At 41.1% G+C, this 19,303-nt stretch overlaps 1 protein-coding gene and 1 pseudogene across 3 annotated transcripts; both read right to left on the reverse strand.

The window, feature by feature from the left end:
- Positions 1 to 475: 475 nt before the first annotated feature.
- LOC114860082 (serine/threonine-protein kinase TAO2-like) lies at positions 476 to 16,521 on the reverse strand. 3 transcript variants are annotated; one of them, XM_029158368.3, is made up of 21 exons: positions 16,360 to 16,518; positions 16,022 to 16,160; positions 13,028 to 13,168; positions 10,727 to 10,798; positions 10,529 to 10,630; positions 10,324 to 10,369; positions 10,143 to 10,239; positions 9,530 to 9,643; positions 9,297 to 9,388; positions 9,106 to 9,199; positions 8,909 to 8,990; positions 8,629 to 8,799; positions 8,329 to 8,538; positions 7,819 to 7,947; positions 7,428 to 7,664; positions 6,977 to 7,105; positions 6,609 to 6,812; positions 5,999 to 6,238; positions 5,703 to 5,924; positions 5,260 to 5,442; positions 476 to 5,101 (listed from the first exon to the last, which is right to left on the reverse strand). In XM_029158368.3, exons 3-21 carry the CDS (start codon positions 13,157 to 13,159, stop codon positions 4,232 to 4,234), a joined length of 3,426 nt encoding a protein of 1,141 aa, XP_029014201.1. In that variant the 5' UTR covers positions 13,160 to 13,168; positions 16,022 to 16,160; positions 16,360 to 16,518; the 3' UTR covers positions 476 to 4,231. The 3 variants fall into 3 exon arrangements, with proteins under 3 accessions (XP_029014201.1, XP_029014203.1, XP_029014202.1); XM_029158370.3 differs by having other exon boundaries at positions 5,712 to 5,924; positions 16,022 to 16,521; XM_029158369.3 differs by having other exon boundaries at positions 16,022 to 16,521.
- Positions 16,522 to 17,732: 1,211 nt separating this feature from the next.
- LOC114860921 (heat shock 70 kDa protein 1-like) lies at positions 17,733 to 19,126 on the reverse strand (annotated as a pseudogene).
- Between the last annotated feature and the right edge of the window lie 177 nt (positions 19,127 to 19,303).

Consider the following 19,303-nt stretch of genomic DNA (forward strand, 5'->3'; position numbering starts at 1 on the left):
TTATTGTTTAAAATGTACAGTATGCTATGCATTAAACGTGGATCGCTTGCGTTCATTGGAAGGTTGAGAATATGAGATGATTTTCAAATGTGCTATGTTATGGTGCTTTGGCTCTGACAGCAGAAGCAAATAAACACTTTTTGCAGCAAGCCTTTGTAATAAAAAAAAAAAAAAACTCCTATCGTATCCTATTTTATTTTCTTACTGAAGAGGAAACACACTTGCAGTGGTCGTAAAATGATTTACTTTAGGCAAACCTAGACTGTAGCCAAGGTCATATAGAAGGAACGATCACTGATTTAATGTATTTAAAGCATTTAAGTTATTGTAAGCATTATGCAGAATATTCTGAATATTCAAATTAAAAGTAGATAGTAGATGTACTGTATAGCAGTAGGCTCCTGAGTGTAACTCGGGTGTCATAAAGAAATGTTCATATTTAACCAGCTACCAAACTACAATAAACAAACAAAACTTCTGTTTTTGTTCATTTATTTCTCCAAAAGTTTGTTACATTTCTGTACAACCAATTTTTCCAACACTCCTCCAAACATTTTGCATTTAACCTGAACATGTTAAACTCACCGTCCTGCTTAAAAAACAGACTGAAATCCATCCATGTCTCAAACATCCATCCTATCCTCTGCACAAACACTGACTCTCACTGCAACATATCCTCAATCCTCATAGCTGCTCCTGTCAGTTTAATGCTGACCAACATCAACGCCAGTCTGGGGGTGGTTTTGTTTTCTTTTAGGCGCATGTGAGGTTTTCTTTGCATTTAGAAGCTGAGGCAGGAACACAGAATCTCACAGAACCATTTTATAATTGCACCAAGAAATCCAAATTGAATAGGCGGACATTTTGGGAAAAGTAATTGTAATTAAAGTGGATCTAAAAGCAGCATTTTAACAAACACCTTTCCAGAGCGGTTCCATGCGTATTGCCTTTTGTTTCTCCATCAAGATAAAATCTAACCACAAATGAAAGCCTTAGTGAAAGCAACATTTAAAAAAAGAACTGCTTTAAAAAGGCAAAAAGAAATGTTTGAACTCCCTGCCACAAATAAAAAGTGAAGACAGTGAAGTTAAAATAATTAGTTGATAAATGACTGGGATTTTATAACTGACGATTTTGGGTGTGGTCTTTTTTAGAAAAAAAAACCTTAACACTGATGAGGAAATCAGTGGCAGATTCATCAACGATAGAGGAAACAGCAGACGAAACTTCCTAAAGACCTTTAAATTTGGATTTGGCAAAACATTAATATGCGAATGTCAGCGTATTGTGCGATGTTTGCCTGACCGTTATTCTGAAAATGTACACTCTTGGGATGGGATGAAACCAACAGTGATTCTGACCCACACACACACACACACACACACACACAAATCTACAACATTTACTAGTTGAGGTATTTTGACCTACTTTCCCCTAGTGCAGCTTTAATTGGCAAAATGGGAATGTCATCACTGACAGTCTTACAAAATAACGCATTAAAAAAAGTTGGCAAAATGAAATCTCACAGTTAAAACATTTGTCCTAACAATTTAAAGAATGCAGATGCAACAGTCCATCCACCCCCAGCCAACAGACTTCTACCACACACTTCCACCAATTTAAGACCAGTACAACATGTTTTTTAACCTATGTTAACACACACACTGAATGTCCTTTAGTGTCTGCACTCAGGATTCAAGTCCAGCATGTCTTGTAGTGACGTAACAGCAGAGGAAAGGAATCAAAATCTTTACAGCTTCCACTCTAAATTCGCTCACCGAAGATTGAGATGGCGTGAGGACCCACTTGTCCCCTCCTGCTCTCATTCTTCACTTGATGTCAACATTTGCAAAGAAATAAAACGAAAACTAAACAGATTTAGCAAAGTCAACTTTTTTTTTAAGTCCACTCAAACATTCTTTTACTATCAGTGCAAATGAGGTAGACATGACAACTAAAGACCGCATCAGATCACACTCTGGTCGACTCTCTGCAGCAGCAATGGAGTCTTATGAAAAATCGAATAGAATCCTGAATTATTCTCCACTTGTCGTGACCTGTGGGATGGCTGCAGAAAGAGACCACAGGATTTTTCTACCCATTCGAACTGTGCAAAATCAAATGATGAGGTGTTTACTTAAGGAATGATGTAGAGTTCTGTTATGGAGCTCCAAAGTGTTTAAAATTATGAGAAGCGATCATTACTTACATTTCACAAATCTATTATTTGTTTATACTTTTTTTCTTACAAACAAATCAAACAGCTTTGGGCTCCATATTCTGCAGGTTACAGTGTTTCTGGGAAAGTCCTTCACACAGTAAAGCGTGAAAGAAAAAACAAACAAACAAACAAAAAAAAAAACCTAAAATTATGGCACCAAATGTAGTGAAAGAATCTGGGAATATGTCATTCGGTTTGCCTGTGGACACACCACTTCTTAATACTGGCTCAAAAAAATAAAAGAGTAAAGAACACAGCCCTGCCCTGAACTATAGACCCCTACCCTGAGACCTCGATGGGAATGCTGGGAAAGGTAGTCCTTTTGTCCTCCTTAAAAATGTTGTTTATAGCTCTCACAGTAACATTGCGCTTATTCCCCACCTAGTGGTCAAAATTGGCATTACACACACAAAAAAAAGAAAACTTAATTCAGCAAACATAAATATACCAACTGCAGTAGTAGTAATAATAATGATAGCATCTATTTGTTTGCATCTAGTACAAATCGGTTTAACTCACGTCACAAAAGAACCATTATTATTATTATTATTATTATTACTCTAACACAGTCTGAGAGTTAGTGCTTCTATGTACACTGGTAAGTACAACGAAAGTCAAAAGTGATGTGACAGTGAACAATCTTTAGTATACCTGCTACATTTACACAGGTATCTTACATTTATATGCATTTATATAAATAGGTAGTGTGCATGTTATTCATACAAATGTTGTCTGTACATATGTTCCATGCACTGAATTGTACTAATCTGTAATGGACATGTACACCTTATCTACAAATGCAGACATGGGAGGATTGGGGGGTGGCGAAGCTGTGAGAGCTGCACGCCCGCACACACACACGCAAAAAAACACTCTCAGGCAGTGTCCCTTCAAAAGGGCCACACTGACATCTGGGGAGATGTCCTTATTTGCGATTCAACACATTTTGGATCAGACGACTGGTATTTAGTAGTATGGCAACCATATCCCAGCAAAGCAACTGACAAACTATGCTTTTTTCTTTGTAAAACTCACTTCCAGAGCTTATTAACATAATAATAATAATAATCATCAAGACAGAAAACAAGCCATTTCCCCAAAAGGTCAGAATGTTCCCGGACGAGATAAACGGCAGTGGTAGAGTTGTCTTTTGTCAGTCCTAAAAACAGATGGCAGTGTATTTTGAACTTTGAATTGTCATATAACTACACTACACTAAAAAGAAATGTATTTTTTAAGAAATGTTCCCTTGGTTATCATCTGTGTTGTTCTACTCCCCTCGACCCACTAAACGAATGAACTTAAAAACCGGGCTTACAATTTCTCATTATTTACATAGTTACAGTGGTTTTTAAAGCACCGCTAGCCAAGTGGAAGCTCCACAACCGACGATCGTTACTCGGTTTAATCCAAACTGAAAAGCAGAAAATTAGATGCAAACTTAAACCTGCTCTGTGACCCCAACCAACACAGAGGTCTTTAAAACCGTCCCTTGCAGTTAAAACACAAATACACTACGAATCAGAATTGTGCAATAGATTCAATGCATTAGGAACAAAAGCGCGTAGACTTGACTTGGTGACTTGGTAGTTTTGCAACACATGTTTTCTTGTTTTCATGAATGAAGGTGTCCCAAATTCTGCAACATTGCTTTGAATGGGTTTGTTTCATGTCTGGGTACTGTAAGCATTTTGCTTTTCTATAATACATCTGACTGCCTAACAATATAGGCAGCTGCATTGTAACTCATTGAAGTCACCCTCTCTCTCTTTCCCTTGTGCACACTTGCAGAAAGGACATCCAATAATTTACATTTGTAAAATTTGGGTTTTTTTCCTTTACTATGCTCAAGCTCTGTGAAGCTTTTTTAAAACAGGATAAAAAAAATAATTCTATAGCTCTGCCTCAGCCACGTATTTGGCTGGAACAACTTGTAGCCCTGTTGATTGGTTTTCCTTAACGAAGCAGAACTCAGCTCACATATTAGAGCAGAGATTAAATCAGGTGGCTTCATGAGTAAGAGAGGTGTGAGCCATTGGAAATGTGAGAAGTGACTGATGTGCTGCGACTGAGGCCTCCATCGCTACCTCCACTGCCACCAGGCCCCCCAGAGGCAGTCCTCCTCAGCGGTTGAGGGCTGTTCCTGAGGGCCATAAGACTGGGCCCTCTAACACTTAGGCCACCGCCAACATAACCGCCCTGCGATGACGAAGATGATGAGGCAGAGGAGGGAGGAGAGGACGAGGAAAGAGAGATGGGGGGAGGTGGCGGTGGGGGAGGCAGGAGAGCCAGGGACTGTGAAGAGGCATGGGAGGAGAGATGAAGGTGCCCCTGGGGGTGATGGGAGTAGTGGCTCCCTCCCCCCACCCACTCCCTAGCCCGTTCTCGCTCTCGTGTGTCACGCTCGTGACTGTCGCGGTAGAGCTGTGGAGTGCTCTGGTGGTGTTGGTAGTGCTGGGGGAGGTAGTGCTGCTGGTGATGGGAAGAAGAGGAGGAGTGGCCCCTGCCACTCTTATTTAGCTCGCTGTCCCTGCCAAGACCATGGGAGGATGTAATGGACTCGGCCCGGTTGAAGCTTCCTCCGCTGTGGTTCTGACTGCGCCAGGATGGGGTGGCCACAGAGTTCTGCACGCTGTGGCTCCAGTGGCTGCCTGAGCGGGGCACAGGCCGTGATGGCCAGCCACCGGATCCGGACGAGGGAGTGGGGGTGGGGTAGCCCTGGTTAAAGGCCTCAGCTGGGATGCCAGTCAGCGCCATATTGCTGAAGCCGAGGCGCATGCTTTCTGAGTCGAAGGCCTCAATCTCATGAGCCTGGCGCTCAAGCAAAGTCCGAATCCTCTCTGAACGTTCATTTTGCAGGGAGAGCATCTCCTCCTCGATCTAATGAACACAACAAATATTCAGAACATTAGCCCTGGATTGAACGCAGCTCCATTCAGCAGACAGCACCCGCATGTCCACAATTTACTCAAATGTTTTATTGGCAGTTTTAACATTGTATCGGATTAGTTTTTGAATTAACTTGCAGACATCTGTACCCGTTGCTCGAGGAGGGCTCGGCGGATAGAAACCCTTTGCTCCAGGTCCTTCACCTCCCGCTCATGCTGGCTGTCCGTGTGGATCTTGATCTTGCTCTGGTAGGCGTTCAACAGCTCCAACTCTTGCTGCAGCTGCATCCGCAGCACCTGGTACTCAGCCTCTTGGGTCTCATCCAGCCGCAGCTGAGGAAACAAACGGGGACAAGCCTCGGTATCAGTAGAGCACAATCTACTCGGAACACTGATGTCACAGCCATTTTGTAAACAAATTATGTACGTTTATGTTTTTAATTTTTTAAATAACTATTTGTGCTTGCTTTTCATTTTCTAGATGGCTGCAGTATTTTTAGGGTAAACAGATACATTGGATGCTGGAGGTGCAGAGGATAGTGCTATGTAAGTGAGATGCTTCAGGTGTAGAAGGTGCACGTAGGTTTCCTTGCCTTACTCACAGCCTGTGTGGACAGCATGTCATTGATGGAGTGGTCGTACTGCTCAGCCAGGATGGCCAGTTTACGGGTCTGCTCCTCCTTAACACGTTTAAGGACGGCTTTGTGGTCAGATTTGGGAGTGCTCTCCAGCAGGTGGTTCCTCAGGGCTTTGTACTGACGAGTCTGGATTTTACAGGTTTCCTGGAACTGGCGCTTGATCTGTAGCTCTTTGCACTGAAACAAAAACACAATCAGGACTTCATCCTTTTTCCAGACTAACACACACATAATCATACATTTAATGTTACCTTCAGGCTCTTGGGCTGCTGCCTGACCTCCATGGCATGTTTTTGTCTTAGCTCTTGCTCACGGCGCTTGTTGTACTCCATCTGGTTGGTCAGTTCCGTTTGGTGTTGTGTTCGGATCAGTTCGGCCCGAGTACGTTGCACCGAGCCCAGTTGCCTGAACTCCAGCTCCTGCGTGGATTCATGGTGTCGCAGTAGCATGGCACACTCCAGATCTTTCTGGGTCTGTTTCTTGTTCAGGTCCTGGTGTTAAATGAAACAAGTCAGCATGATTTTATCTATAGTCCTGTGTTTGTGGGCTGATGAACCAGCTAAACCTTAAATAATGTAATAAATAAAAATGTTTTTATACATAAGCATTATTGCAATTAGATGTTGAAGTGGCAACTTTTAAACAGAAAATTTAACAATTAACAATTCTTCCCTCATAACACGTCACTGTGGTTATATGCCAAATAAAAATAAAAAAAAAAAAATAAAAAAAAAAGGTCCTCAATCTTTTTTTTTTTTTAAATATTATAAATTCACCAGACAATAAAAGTAAAACAAAAAACAAAAGCAACATCTCCCTGCACTGCCCTAGTGACAAAATAACGTGGCTGGAAGTTCTTACCTCTCTGAGAAGGTCCTGTTCTAGGTTGTGGCGAGCCAGCAGCATCTTCCTCTTGTACTGGCGACACTGCAGCTCGTAGTACTGCCTCTGCCTCCTGAGCAGGCTGGCCTCTTCCTCCGCCTGCATTTGCTGCATACATTCCTTCTGACGAATTAACCACTCCTGCTTCTCACGCTTTGGAGTCGACTGGTTTTCACTCAGCTCCTGGTAAAAAAAAAAAAGAAACGCAAACGTCACACATGATCAGAGGTAAAAACTGTGTGTTTTTGAGAGTAGTAGAAAACGGATCTGCCTTCTCTATGAATGGATCCAAACAAAACGCACAGGGACTGTTCTCTGATTTGAATGCGTTAAAGGCAAGCTCGTACCTCTTTCAGCTGCTCTTTGCGCTGTCGATACTGTCGTTTCTGTGACTCCAATAAACTGGTCAGCTCTTTTTTCTGCTGGCCCAGTATATGCTGTTGGAACTTCTTCTCCTCTGCCAGAGCTGCTTTAGTCTGCAGGAGGAAAAATACAGTGTGTAAACCAAGCACTGTTCAATGATGACGTTACCAAGTTAAAAAAGTCAATAAAATGCTGCTTTAATCTTGAATTAGAGGATAAACTTGTAGATTAGATTATTCGATTATTAATCATTTAGTTATAATGAACAGGGAAATAATGCATGCTCAACATTAACAAAAAAAAAATGTAATTCAGCCTAATTGTGCATTTTTTATTACAAAAAGCTTGTTCCCTTATTAAATGCTGACAAAAGTCTATACTTCAAGTGATTAAACTATTTATGTCAAATATAATATAAATATCTGTCAAACACACCTCCTTCTCCAAGATGGCCTGGTGCTTCTTGACCAACTTGTCGGCTTCGGTAGAGAAGCTGTTCCTCTGGTTCTCTAGCTCTTTATCTAGTTTTAGCTGGTGCTCGTCCATTTCTGCCTTCAGCTTGTTCTCCATCCCCATCAGTTGCTTCTGGTGCTGTCGCCTCATGCGTTTATATCCCGACATCTGCTCTCGCAATGCAGAGCCCTGCTCGTGTTCCTGGATCTGACGAGTCACCTGGAGGACAGGGAGGGAAGGACGCAATCAGGTGTGATGTATAGGCACTGGGCTCTTGAAAGATTGTGAAATATAGATATTAAGTGTGGAAGATTTCAACTTCATATTTAAATATCCAAATATTATAAGCAGTGTTTGTTGAAGTGGATCCTACCAATGAGGCAGTTCGGATGGTGGCAAAGTGATCACGGTTGCGATAGTAGGCTCGACGCCGTCCAGTGGATGGAGCCTGGGGTTGATCCATCTCTGGCTGGTAAGGGTCATCATAGATGTTATCCTGACCCTGAGGATGTTGTGTAGGAATAGGAAATGATAAAATAAATTCACATATTTACATACAAGGTAAAACAAAAATGAACCTAACATTTAATACATTCATCTGGTAAAAGGTAACTCCTTTCAGTTTTATCCCTTCAGGAGTCACCACAGCGATTAATTTGCATGGTTGATTTGGCAAGTTATTATGCCTGATGCCCTTCCTAACGCAACCCCTCACTGTGGAGATTGAACCTAGAAACCTGGGCAATAACCATTGGGCTAAAGCCAGGGCCAATTGATCTAACTACATAAAAAACAACCTAAATAACTTACCAAAAATATATCAATGTCAATATTTAAAAAGGCTTCATTGCAAATGACAGTATGAGTCTGGGCTAAGGTTTACCATAGGTCGATGGATGATAGAGCTGTTGGAAGTGACTGTGTGCTCTCCCTCCTGCATCATGGCCATCTCACTGCTGCTGTCGTCCGAAGCATCAGCCAGGCTGTTGACTGAGCTGCTTTGTGAACTGGCTGATATGGACATACTGGGAACGGACTGTGAACTCTCCATGCTGTTGACGGTGCCTGTCCGCAATAGGTACTGCTCCACCTCCTGTCACCGTGATTAAAATATTTTGTACCACAGAAGCTGTATATAAACTTGTTCCTACTCTGCTCTGCTTCTTCTTCCTCCACCCCTCACCTCTTCATCCTCTCCTCCTTCGGACACGGGGCCATTTTGCTGAGTCTCCTGGAAGAGGATCTTCTTCATCTTGCGGTATTGTAGGTTGTCCAGCTCCCGGACTGCGTCCTTTGTCCGCGCAATCAGGTCCATGATCACTGTCAGCGGACGCTCACGACACAGAAAGCGATGCTAAAGGCAATGAATACAAATGATAAACTGACTACACTGCAGCAAACAGTTTTAAATAAATATGTGTATTAATTAGATGGTACTGGATTTTGGCTGTGTTTGTGCTCACATTTAGCAGCACGTCAGAGGTAGGCCGGTCCTGGGGAATCTTCTGTAGGCAAGAGTCAACAAAGTTGCGGAAGGAATCAGACCTGGAGAAAATAATTGGGAGGATGTTAGTAAAGAAAATTATAGAAGAAACAAAATGAGCAGTTTTAATTGTTGCCAATTAAACTGAAAACAGGCAAAAGGAGACAATGTTCTCACCAGTGATTGGACTGCAAGATCGGGCTTTCATTCTGAGCGATGTGGTATAAGGCACTCATAGCATTCATATTGAACAGCGGGGGCTTCCTCTCAGCTGTAAAAGGTATCGCAGCACCACACTGTGATTTTTTTCATACATAAAGAGAGACATGAAACAAAGTAACACAGCACAGTGAGATTGCAGTTCATACCCAGCTCAATGCAGGTGATGCCAAGGGACCAGACATCCACTTTGCCATCGTACTGGCCCTCATCCATGGCCAAGATTACTTCTGGAGCCATCCTAAAAAAGGGAGATGCATTAGACAAATATTTTATAAAAATAAAAAAATAATAAAAAAAAAAGCAAATTTCTGTACTCATACATCAACTACATTAAAATAAAAAGACAATAACAATGTTCAGGTTTTACCTGAACACTTACCAGTAAGGAGTTCCAACAAAGGAATTGGCGGGAGCCACGATTGACGCAGAACCAAAGTCCCCGAGTTTGACCTGACCGGGCTCTGTCAGCAGGATGTTGCCCGCTTTCACGTCCCTAAAGAAAAAATAAAGGTTTTCCTCTGAATGAACCTGATGCCATGTCTACACCAGAAGTACAGTCAGTAATCAGTACAGGCTTTGGATTAGTGTTTACACTGGTTTCTGCCGTCTTAGGAAAGAGAAGTTTCTACAGTTATTCACTAGCTACATAAACAGCACAACCAACAATTAACCCAGCTTTCTGTTTTGATTTTTAAAGTCCACAAATGCAAAAAGGTGTCTGGTTATGTGTTAAGTTCATATATTTCTCAGTATTCTGTGGAAAGGAGTTGTTTTCTGTGATTTTTGTATTGCAAATAAACAAATAATAACAGGAGGAACCAAAAATGAGTGGACACATGGACAATGTATATAGCTACGTTTATTAAACAGAAGCATAACATTAGGTGACTTGTGCTGAACTAATAGAACTGTAACTGATACCTGTTTATATAACTCTTTTACCAGGATTTGTCATAGTATGCTACTAAAAACAAAAAGACCTGTGAAGTTACCTGTGAATCATATTGTGAGAGTGAAGATATGCTAATCCCTGCAGTGCACCATGGGTAATAGCAGCTATTTCAACTTCCTGGAGTGGCTTTTTGTGAACTGCAAGGAAAATACAAATGAAGAGTCACAATCACAAAATAAAGATACTTCAATTAACTTGTTTTGTGTAGGGGACAAACTAACCTTCGAGGAGGTCTGAGGCTGAACCGAGGCAGTACTCCATCACCAACTGAGAACCACCACCATCACAAGCATCGTCGGAGACGCACACACAAGCAAAATATTATGTAGTTAAAATCATATTTCTTTCTTAGCAATTGTGTTTAGTTTCTCACAAAAATGGCATCTTTTTTCCAAAAGTTAAGACATTACAGTAAACACTACATACCCATGCTGTGTGCTCCTTTAGATAACAACCCCGATACTCAATAGTGTTTGGGTGGCGAAGTTTCTGCAGGAACTTCACCTCTTTAATGATGTCCTGCCATTTCTGCACATGAACACGACAAACGGTGGATGCCCAGGTCAATAAAGTTATAGCACAGTTCAACCCATAAACTAGATAAGCATCTTTATTGTTTGATACCTCATTGGTCTGTTTACCACTGTAGGACATTTTCTTGATGGCCACCACCTCATTATTGCGCACATCTCGGGCCTATTAGACAACAGAAATAATGAGTGACATAGCAGAGGGGTGGAAGCTCTTTTTACAGCCCCTTTCACACATGCACTGGAACGGAACATGACAGGACAGTGTGAACAGGAACCTGTTGTTTTGTTGCACAGACATCAAACAGTCTTTCCCCACTGAGCTACGCAGTATTTATCCTGCCAACTGAGGGAACAAACTGACACTACAGGTTCTGTAAGTCCTGTAGCAGGTCAGCAACAACATTTTAATTAGCAAATGTCAAGAACTGGCAGTTGGAAAAACATTGATCAGGTTCATGGCTACAGAAAAGTTTTCATGTTACCAGAAATAAATACAGGACTTACTTTTATTCTCTCAAATTGACCTGAATGACATTTTGTGAAATCCAAATGAAAACAGCTCATTTTGAGAAGGAAATAAAAGAATCTTGGTAGTGTTCATCTTGCATCAATGCTGCTGTGAATTAACTAAAACACAAAGTTGACGTTTAAAATAAGACCACTAGGTGGTACCACAACAGCATTCCACCCTGCTCAATGAGCCAAGAATAAAGATTCAATTGAGATGTCAACTAAACTTCATCACTAGGATAAAATACTCATATCTCAAAGCTATGCCAAGTACTTATTCCTCCAAAGAGATTTATACTAATTCCCAACTGAGGATGTTGCCACTAGTCAGCAGATAAAATCGAATTGCAATGTGATGACACAAACTGCTTCACTAGACTATCAACAAAGCTACATGATGCCTGTCCGCTTATTTGAGCAGAATCATTTTTTAAAAGCAATAGCATTAATAGGATGAAGAGTTGTAACACCATTTCTAACATTATCATCTAACATCTTACATAAAGGTTTTATGAGCCCTTACTGAGGACATGGATCCAGTGACAGAGTTTACACAGTCTGGAGGAAACACTGTATGAACGCAGTGGCACTCTTGCTAAATTGATGCAAATTGATGCACATTGTTTATTTTCGTAGCCCATCTCTTAGGGCCTTTTAAGGATCCTCTGAAACTCAGACATCCAGTGTGCCAGTGAGAACATTGTGGAGGTGTTAGTCTACCACAGAGCCTGAAGAATATTTTACAGGTAAAATGAGACTTGCAGCTTAGTACATACACATGTTGTGTTCCCACTGTTTTTCTAATTAGGTGTGTGTGGGGGGGATCATATTCACAGTTTCTTTTATAAATGATAAAATGCAGATAAGATTGAATTATTGAAACCCACACAGAAGAACACTGGGTACTGTCAGGCCTCCTGAGCTCTGTGTGCACATAAGTGAAATACATTTTAAAAATGACTAACATGTGAGCACTTAAGACTTTCTTCAACAATATCTCAACAAGTAGGTGGTAACAGGCCAAATGTTGATAATATAAATGATTAGTTTAGTTCTACAGCACAGAATCATTGTTTATATCTCACTTGTTAATACAGATTAGTGGTGTTTGCTTCCAAAAGCTGAATAAACAATTGACCACTAATAATCAGAGCTTTGTATCAGTTCCTATGTCCAAACGATTTCTGTTTCTTTCTGACACTCTGACATTCACACCCATTTATGCTGTGGTAATACTGTGAGCCTAAGTAGTTGGCTGCCACTGAGCTCTGGTGAAGCTGTAGCACTGAAGCTGTGTGTCTTGTGCACGTTTATTTACAGCCCCAGATTTAGTTTGTGCTGGAATCAAGACGCTTTCTATAGGTTCCCAACTGAATGTCTCTGAACTCTACAACAGCAAACATACATTAAGTCTGGCTTTCTTTAAGTTCACCCAGTCACGCTAAGGTCTTTGCTTTGTACTGGACAGCAGGGAATGACTGGGTGACTATTATGGGATTCAACTTACAAAGGATAGCAGCTGCTTCTGACCCAAGGATTTGTCTGCCCTGCTTTCTTCATACCATATCTAAACACTTGTGATCTGTGATAGGGTTGAACAAAACCTGTCGAGGGCTCTGGCCATATACTACCCCCCCTTTCTCAAACAGTAAAATATGTTTAATAGAGATAAAGCTTTAAAATAATGACTTCTGTTGCCACACAAAACAATCTGATTTGAAGCAAATTGCACTTCAATTAAGTTATGCAGCCTTTGCATAGTTCATAAGTGTGATTGAAAGGGATGTGCTAAAACTCAAGATAATCTAAAACTAAACTAAAGATAAACTATAAAAAAATCAATATGAATACTAAGAGCATGTTGTTTTTACAGCATACTCACAAAGTATACGGCTCCGAAGCTTCCATGGCCGATCTCACGGAGGTCTGCAAACAACTTCTCCGGATCATCTTTGCAGAAGAGATCTGCCACCTCTGGGTCCTTCAGATTGCCCGCCCGAGCATTCGAGGGCATGGCCAGGGCCTGGACAACAGGGCAGAGCACAGGTTAGTACTTACATGGTGCAGGTGGATTTAGTGTCACTGGAAATTACTCCAGGCAGGAGTTTTAGATTCTTGTATTCATACAGTTTGAATGTTGTAACCTAAATTATGGTAGAAGGGCTACCCTTCCATTTATTTTTAGAACATGAAGACTGTCCCATATTGCATTTGAAGGCCGTTTTCCACTTCAGCTGGTAGGAAAACCATCTAATTAATGAGTTAAACACACTGGAAAATGCATTCTTGTACTCGTGACCCATTTGCAAGACTACATCTCATGAACCAAAACATCACAAAAATTTACACTAAATATACACAAGATTCTGTAATATTTTAGTAATTTCCTGACTGACTGCCTTTAGTGTAACAGCACTAGCTTTGCAACTCTGTGGTGATTAAAAAAATCTTATCTTCCACAGTTGATCTGTGTGGGACAGTAATCATCTGACAGGTTGAGACATGAAGGCAACCACCAGCTACAAGAGAAACCATTATGTTAAAACTGAGAATTCTGCAGAACTGGAGAGAGCCAGTTACAACTAAAAAAGGGAAAACAACACGGCCACAAACAGTGACACAAACATCAGCGCAAGTGCAGGGTGCACACAAAGTGCACTTCGATATGAATGCATTTCAAATATTAACTTTTCAATTTGGGCTGAAATGTGTCACGTTAAAAGCATTAATGACATGAAAGCAGCTTCTAGAACAAAACTCTCAGTTTCTCTGTGTGCATTGAAAGTACACGAAGAACTTAGATTTATGGAGCTTGAACCAGTATAACTGTGAAATATGTGCTTGGATTTTGAATTTGTGTGTCCTTCAAGGGTTACTTGGGATGAAAACTGGGATCCCCTTTTAATTATGTTGCAAAGAAAGCTTTTATTTTATGGTAAAACATTTCACCAGACAGGGGGCAAGGCCAAATCATTTTAGTGTGAGGAGGAACCGTGAGGAATGTACTTTGTCTTCCCCTTAGTGTCTTGTCATGAAGGTCATGATGAAGCAGTAACGCATTGGCTCATGTTTCGATGGTAACTATGGTCTTGGACCCCAATAGAAAGAAGTTTGAGGATTAGCATAAATGCCATTATGTTCGTAGACCTGGAATTTTACAGAGCTAATCACACATCTAGGCCTCAGTAAGTCCGACTATATGGACACCACCATAGGGTCCCAATTTAATGTAGCACAGCAAAGCTTGTTCTTCTTCTAAGTGTTGCTGGGTAATAACTCTGGCAAATCTGTGCTAGACAAATAGACAGATTCTCACTCTCCCAACTCCCTCCAATACAGTTTTCAGATATGCGTTATGTGGCACCCATTGGCCTGATGATATTCTAAGGAGGTAGATTAATACAGCTACTGTCTACAGGTGAAAATCATTTGAAAGAAGATGATGCCTGAAGTCTTTGTATATTTTTAGCCATTTTTCAGCTTCATGCTGACATGCAATGACGACCCTTTAATCTTTGAAACGAAACAACATCTTGGCAGTTAATTTTTCCTATTTCCAAGGAATACTGTTCTAACACATAGAAACATGCAACACTGGGTAAACAAGTTCCTCAACTCATTACATGGAAAAAAACTAACTCATACTGCACATGTTCAATCAAGCTACATTTGAAGACAATAGTGTGCATTAAAAAAAGGGAAGCAAAATCCCAGACCTGGAACATAATGCGAGACTTAAAACTCAGTGTGTCACTGGTGCCGAATGACCAAGATCACATGGCTGACCAATCTTGGAAACTGTTAAGCATTGCAGAAGCTCCATATTTAGAGGTTTATGAGCGTTGACTAACTAAAAGTTCAATCAAACTAATTTTGCATTTAGGAAAAAGCAGCCATGGTGCTTAAATTAAACCTAAACATACTGCCAACATAATTTGCAATATGTGTTTATTCCAATTGGGTGTAACACAAATGTTTAGAATACAGCTTCAGCACCAAATGATCCAAAAACTGCTTCATGAATGGCAACAATTATATATGAATCGTTGCTATACTACAAATGTACGCCATCTGTGTCCATGTGGGGACACCGATACAAATGTAGTAGTAGCAAAAAATGACAACCTTTACATAAACTAAAAGCAAAACCACTAATCTATTAACATAGTTCGGTTTAGAAATTGCAACAGCATGAAAGACTTCCACTCCACCCTTGTATATTAATTTCCCACAGCAGCTCAAGTGACCAGATATTAACAAACCCCAAATTGTGTTTGTTGTGACTAGAGTTAGACATGGCCTTTCATTTAAATAACATTAGCTGAACATGTCTGTGTGTTGCTTCTGCTCCAAAGAGTACATGGCGGAGATCATCCATCCGGAAAGTAGACTGTGTGTACAATCGTTGTGGTTAAACGGATACGTGCTTTACCTAACGCTAAACCACCGGTCACACTGATAAACGGGATAGTCGATCATCTAAATAATCGTCAGCCTTCATCTTTGGAGGTGTCGCAAAGGCGATCACCAGACCCAGCGTGAAACAACGCAGTCAACCCAAAGGATGCCGTTTGATGATGAAAGGGTTTGCTTGTTGTTTTACAACTACTACAATGGTCTATCCTTTAGGCAAAATTACGTAAACTACTTCCTGCGATTTAGCAACACAAAAAAATACTTAGATGCAAAAGGAAATCCATCATTTTCTCTATGCTGGAACTTAAGGCTGTGGGTAGCGAATGATACAAATTATTTTTAGTGAAAAATTCAAGATCACTGGGCGTCCCCGGAGCCAAGTTTGAAAACCTCTGGATGAGCTAACTAGGTTGGCTAGCATTTGTGGTACAGTTAGCTGGCAGATGTAGCATTTACTTACCGCGGCTTATTGTGGTTCCGCTCTGAACCGAAAAACAACTGTTAGCAGGCAGGCTAACGAGCCTTTATCCTCATAGCCCGGGTATCCCTCTCTTCAGACGATTACCACCACGTTTGGCCCATGTCCACAGATGGTCCTCCTGATGTTGTACCGTATAATTAATCGACGACTCACGAATTACGCCGGCTTTCCTGTAAACTTCGGGCTGGCCAGCAGTGTCTCTCTGCCGTTACTGGGTTACTAGCATCAGCTAACCGAATAGCTTAGTTTTGATAGCTCTCAACATTTACATTAGCTTCTATGTGGGGTGTGGTTGTCGTTTCCGCGCAGCTTACTACCTCCAAGCATACTGTCCAGATACACCGGCCCGCTTTTAAACACACTTTCAAAATTCGTACTAAAATCTGCGCCCCATCCTGAGACTGGACTTGTTTCATAAACCGTTTTTGTTCTTGCTAAATACAAGATGGCACAGACTGGTGGGGCGGGACTCGATTGTTGACCGGAAATTCGTATGTTCTGTTTCCGGTGAGGTTTCCGCTTCACAAATAAAAGGGTATAAATAAATCGACCTACATAGTATTAATAATCTAGTACAATGGCTCGAAGGCTTGATTTAATGAATGTGATTTTACGTATCTGCTTGTCTATTCGCCACATTTCATTTCACTAAGGCATAAAACACTTCATCGAGTGAACGTTATAGCGGATATTCAAATCCAAGTGTCATCGCTTATGCAACAAATCTCATCTTTGAGAAAACAATGAACTGCAATCTTTGCAGAGACCATACATTCAAACGATGTTTATGTATCTCATGAGGTGATCTGAGCCCCTGCGCTGGCAAACGTTAACTTCCATAGTACATAATGTACCACAGCTTTACACATAGTGGTATTAAGGTCATTTGGTTCTATCACAGACAGCATCATCATAGAAATAGCATGTTTAAAATGTAAAGAAAATAATAGGTTCTAACCTACGCCTAGTCTACAAACAACAGACTGGTCTTTACAAATTATTCATTATAATATTTTATACAGAAAAGATTATTTGAAATATTCTATATAATATTCCCTATATTCCATTTGATGGAAACGTATAATCCAAACTTGAAATGAGGCGTTCAGGGATGAGGCGTAGTTTACACTCATTTTTCTTGTGAATTCATCTGGTAACTCTACAGACACCTAACCGCCAGCACCTTTGCAACATCTAGCGGCAACTCTCAAAAGTGCACAAATATTACAGTATTTGTACTAGTTGATGGGGCCTGTGATTTCTCGAGCTGTTTAGCTGCTGTTGCTAGGATTCAGTGCAATATTAATCCATCTTGTAGTAATAAAAATACTTTCAAGCTGACTTAAATAATTAAATAACAAATGATCTTTTTTGATCAAATATCTTAACTGTAAAGTTCAGCAATGCCACAAGATAAAAACATATGCAAGTACCAGTTATCCAAACATGTTAAAAATTAAGGTTCTACATTAAAAATGAAGTGCATGTAAACAAGAGGAATACACTTAACAGTTAAATGCTAAACACTCCCAGTTATAAAACAGTTTGGATTGGGAGCCAGTCAGTCAACATCGTCAGTTCCCAACTACCAGTAGGCATTCCTCCCTGATACAACTTGCTGATGATGGGGCTGCACACTTTCTCCAGCTCTTTCTGCTTGTGCTGGTACTCGTCTTTATCAGCCAGCTGGTTGTTCTCCAGCCAGGTGATAGTCCTGTCACACTTCTCCATCACCTTCTTCTTGTCCTCCTCACTAATCTTATCCTTCAGGTTCTCATCCTGCACACTGCTATTGATGTTGAAGGCGTAGGACTCCAGGGAGTTCTTGGCAGAGAGGGAGTCCTGTCAGCTCAAACTTTCCCCTTTGTAGACCTGGATGAGGACTCCGGGCTGGTTGTCAGAGTAGGTGCTGAAGACCTGTGTTTGTTTAGTGGGGATGGTGTTGTTGCGTTTGATCAGGGATGTCATGACTCCTCCGGCCGGCTCGATACCCAGGGACAAAGGTGCCACGTCCAGGAGCAGCAGGTCCTGAACGTCGCTCCTCAAAGCGAGCTCTGGTGATGGAGGTGTAGAAGTCTACGCCTTCGTACAGAGAGTCGATCTCAATGCTGGCCTGGGAGCTGGAGGACAGGGTCCTCTTGGCCCTCTCACATGCTGTGCGCAGCCTCCTCAAGGCTCTCTTGCTCTGGCTGATGTCCTTCTTGCGTCTTTGGTGGCCTGTCTCTGGGAGTCGTTGAAGTAGGCTGGGACTGTGATGACTGTGCTGGACACCTTGTGGCCCAGGTAGGCCTCAGCGATCTTCTTCATCTTCACCAGGACCATGGAGGAGATCTCCTTAGGGTAGAAGGCTTTGTTCTCTCCTTTGTGCTCCACTTGAATTTTGGGCTTGCCTCCATCTGACACCACATTGAAGGGCCAATGCTTCATGTCAGCCTGCACCATGGAGTCATCAAACTTTTCTTCAATCAGTCTCTTGGCATCAAACACAGTGTTGCTGGGGTTCAGAGCCACCTGGTTCTTGGCTGCATCTCCAATGAGCCTCTCTGTTTCAGTGAACGCCACATAGCTGGGGGTGGTCCTGTTGCCCTGGTCGTTGGCAATGATTTCTACTTTTCCATGCTGGAAAACCCCCACAGGAGTAGGTGGTGCCCAGGTCAATGCCGATCGCCACACCTTTAGCTGCAGACACGTTTGTTGGTTTGAATTTTTGTTCTAAAGTTAAAAAGAATAATTAGAAAATATCTAAATATTTACTAAATTTATTAAAAGGGCTAAAATTATTTGTGAAAAAAATAACACACAACTCCAAGTTCCTGTACTGAAGTCATATCAATGTCAAATTATAACAAATTATTTGTCAGTTAATAAAAAAATGCCTATAGACTCTTTGTAATATGTTATTGTTATTGTTATGTATTTTGTTTTACTTTTTTATTGTTTTGTATAGTTACTTGTTTATTGTAATTGTAGCATTCATTTAAAATGATTGATTTAAAAACAAACCTCTATGAAGATTTATTTCTAGATAATAGGTCAAATAAATAATGCGAAAATAAAAAAGGAGAGGATAATATACTTACTCATCTACTTAAAAGATCACAACGCAGTATGATCCAGTGGTTTGCATTCTGCTGTGTAGCTTCTTTCGTCATTGTCTTCAGCCACATTTCTCTCCCTTTTGGGGTTACTCCAGTGTTCTCTGCCTAATGCTTGCCCTGCTGAATTTCCAACATTCCCTGCCCCTGCTCCTACTGATTACCT

Source organism: Betta splendens, chromosome 8 (assembly GCF_900634795.4).
Source record: "Betta splendens chromosome 8, fBetSpl5.4, whole genome shotgun sequence".
In the NCBI taxonomy this organism is placed as follows: Eukaryota; Metazoa; Chordata; class Actinopteri; order Anabantiformes; family Osphronemidae; genus Betta; species Betta splendens.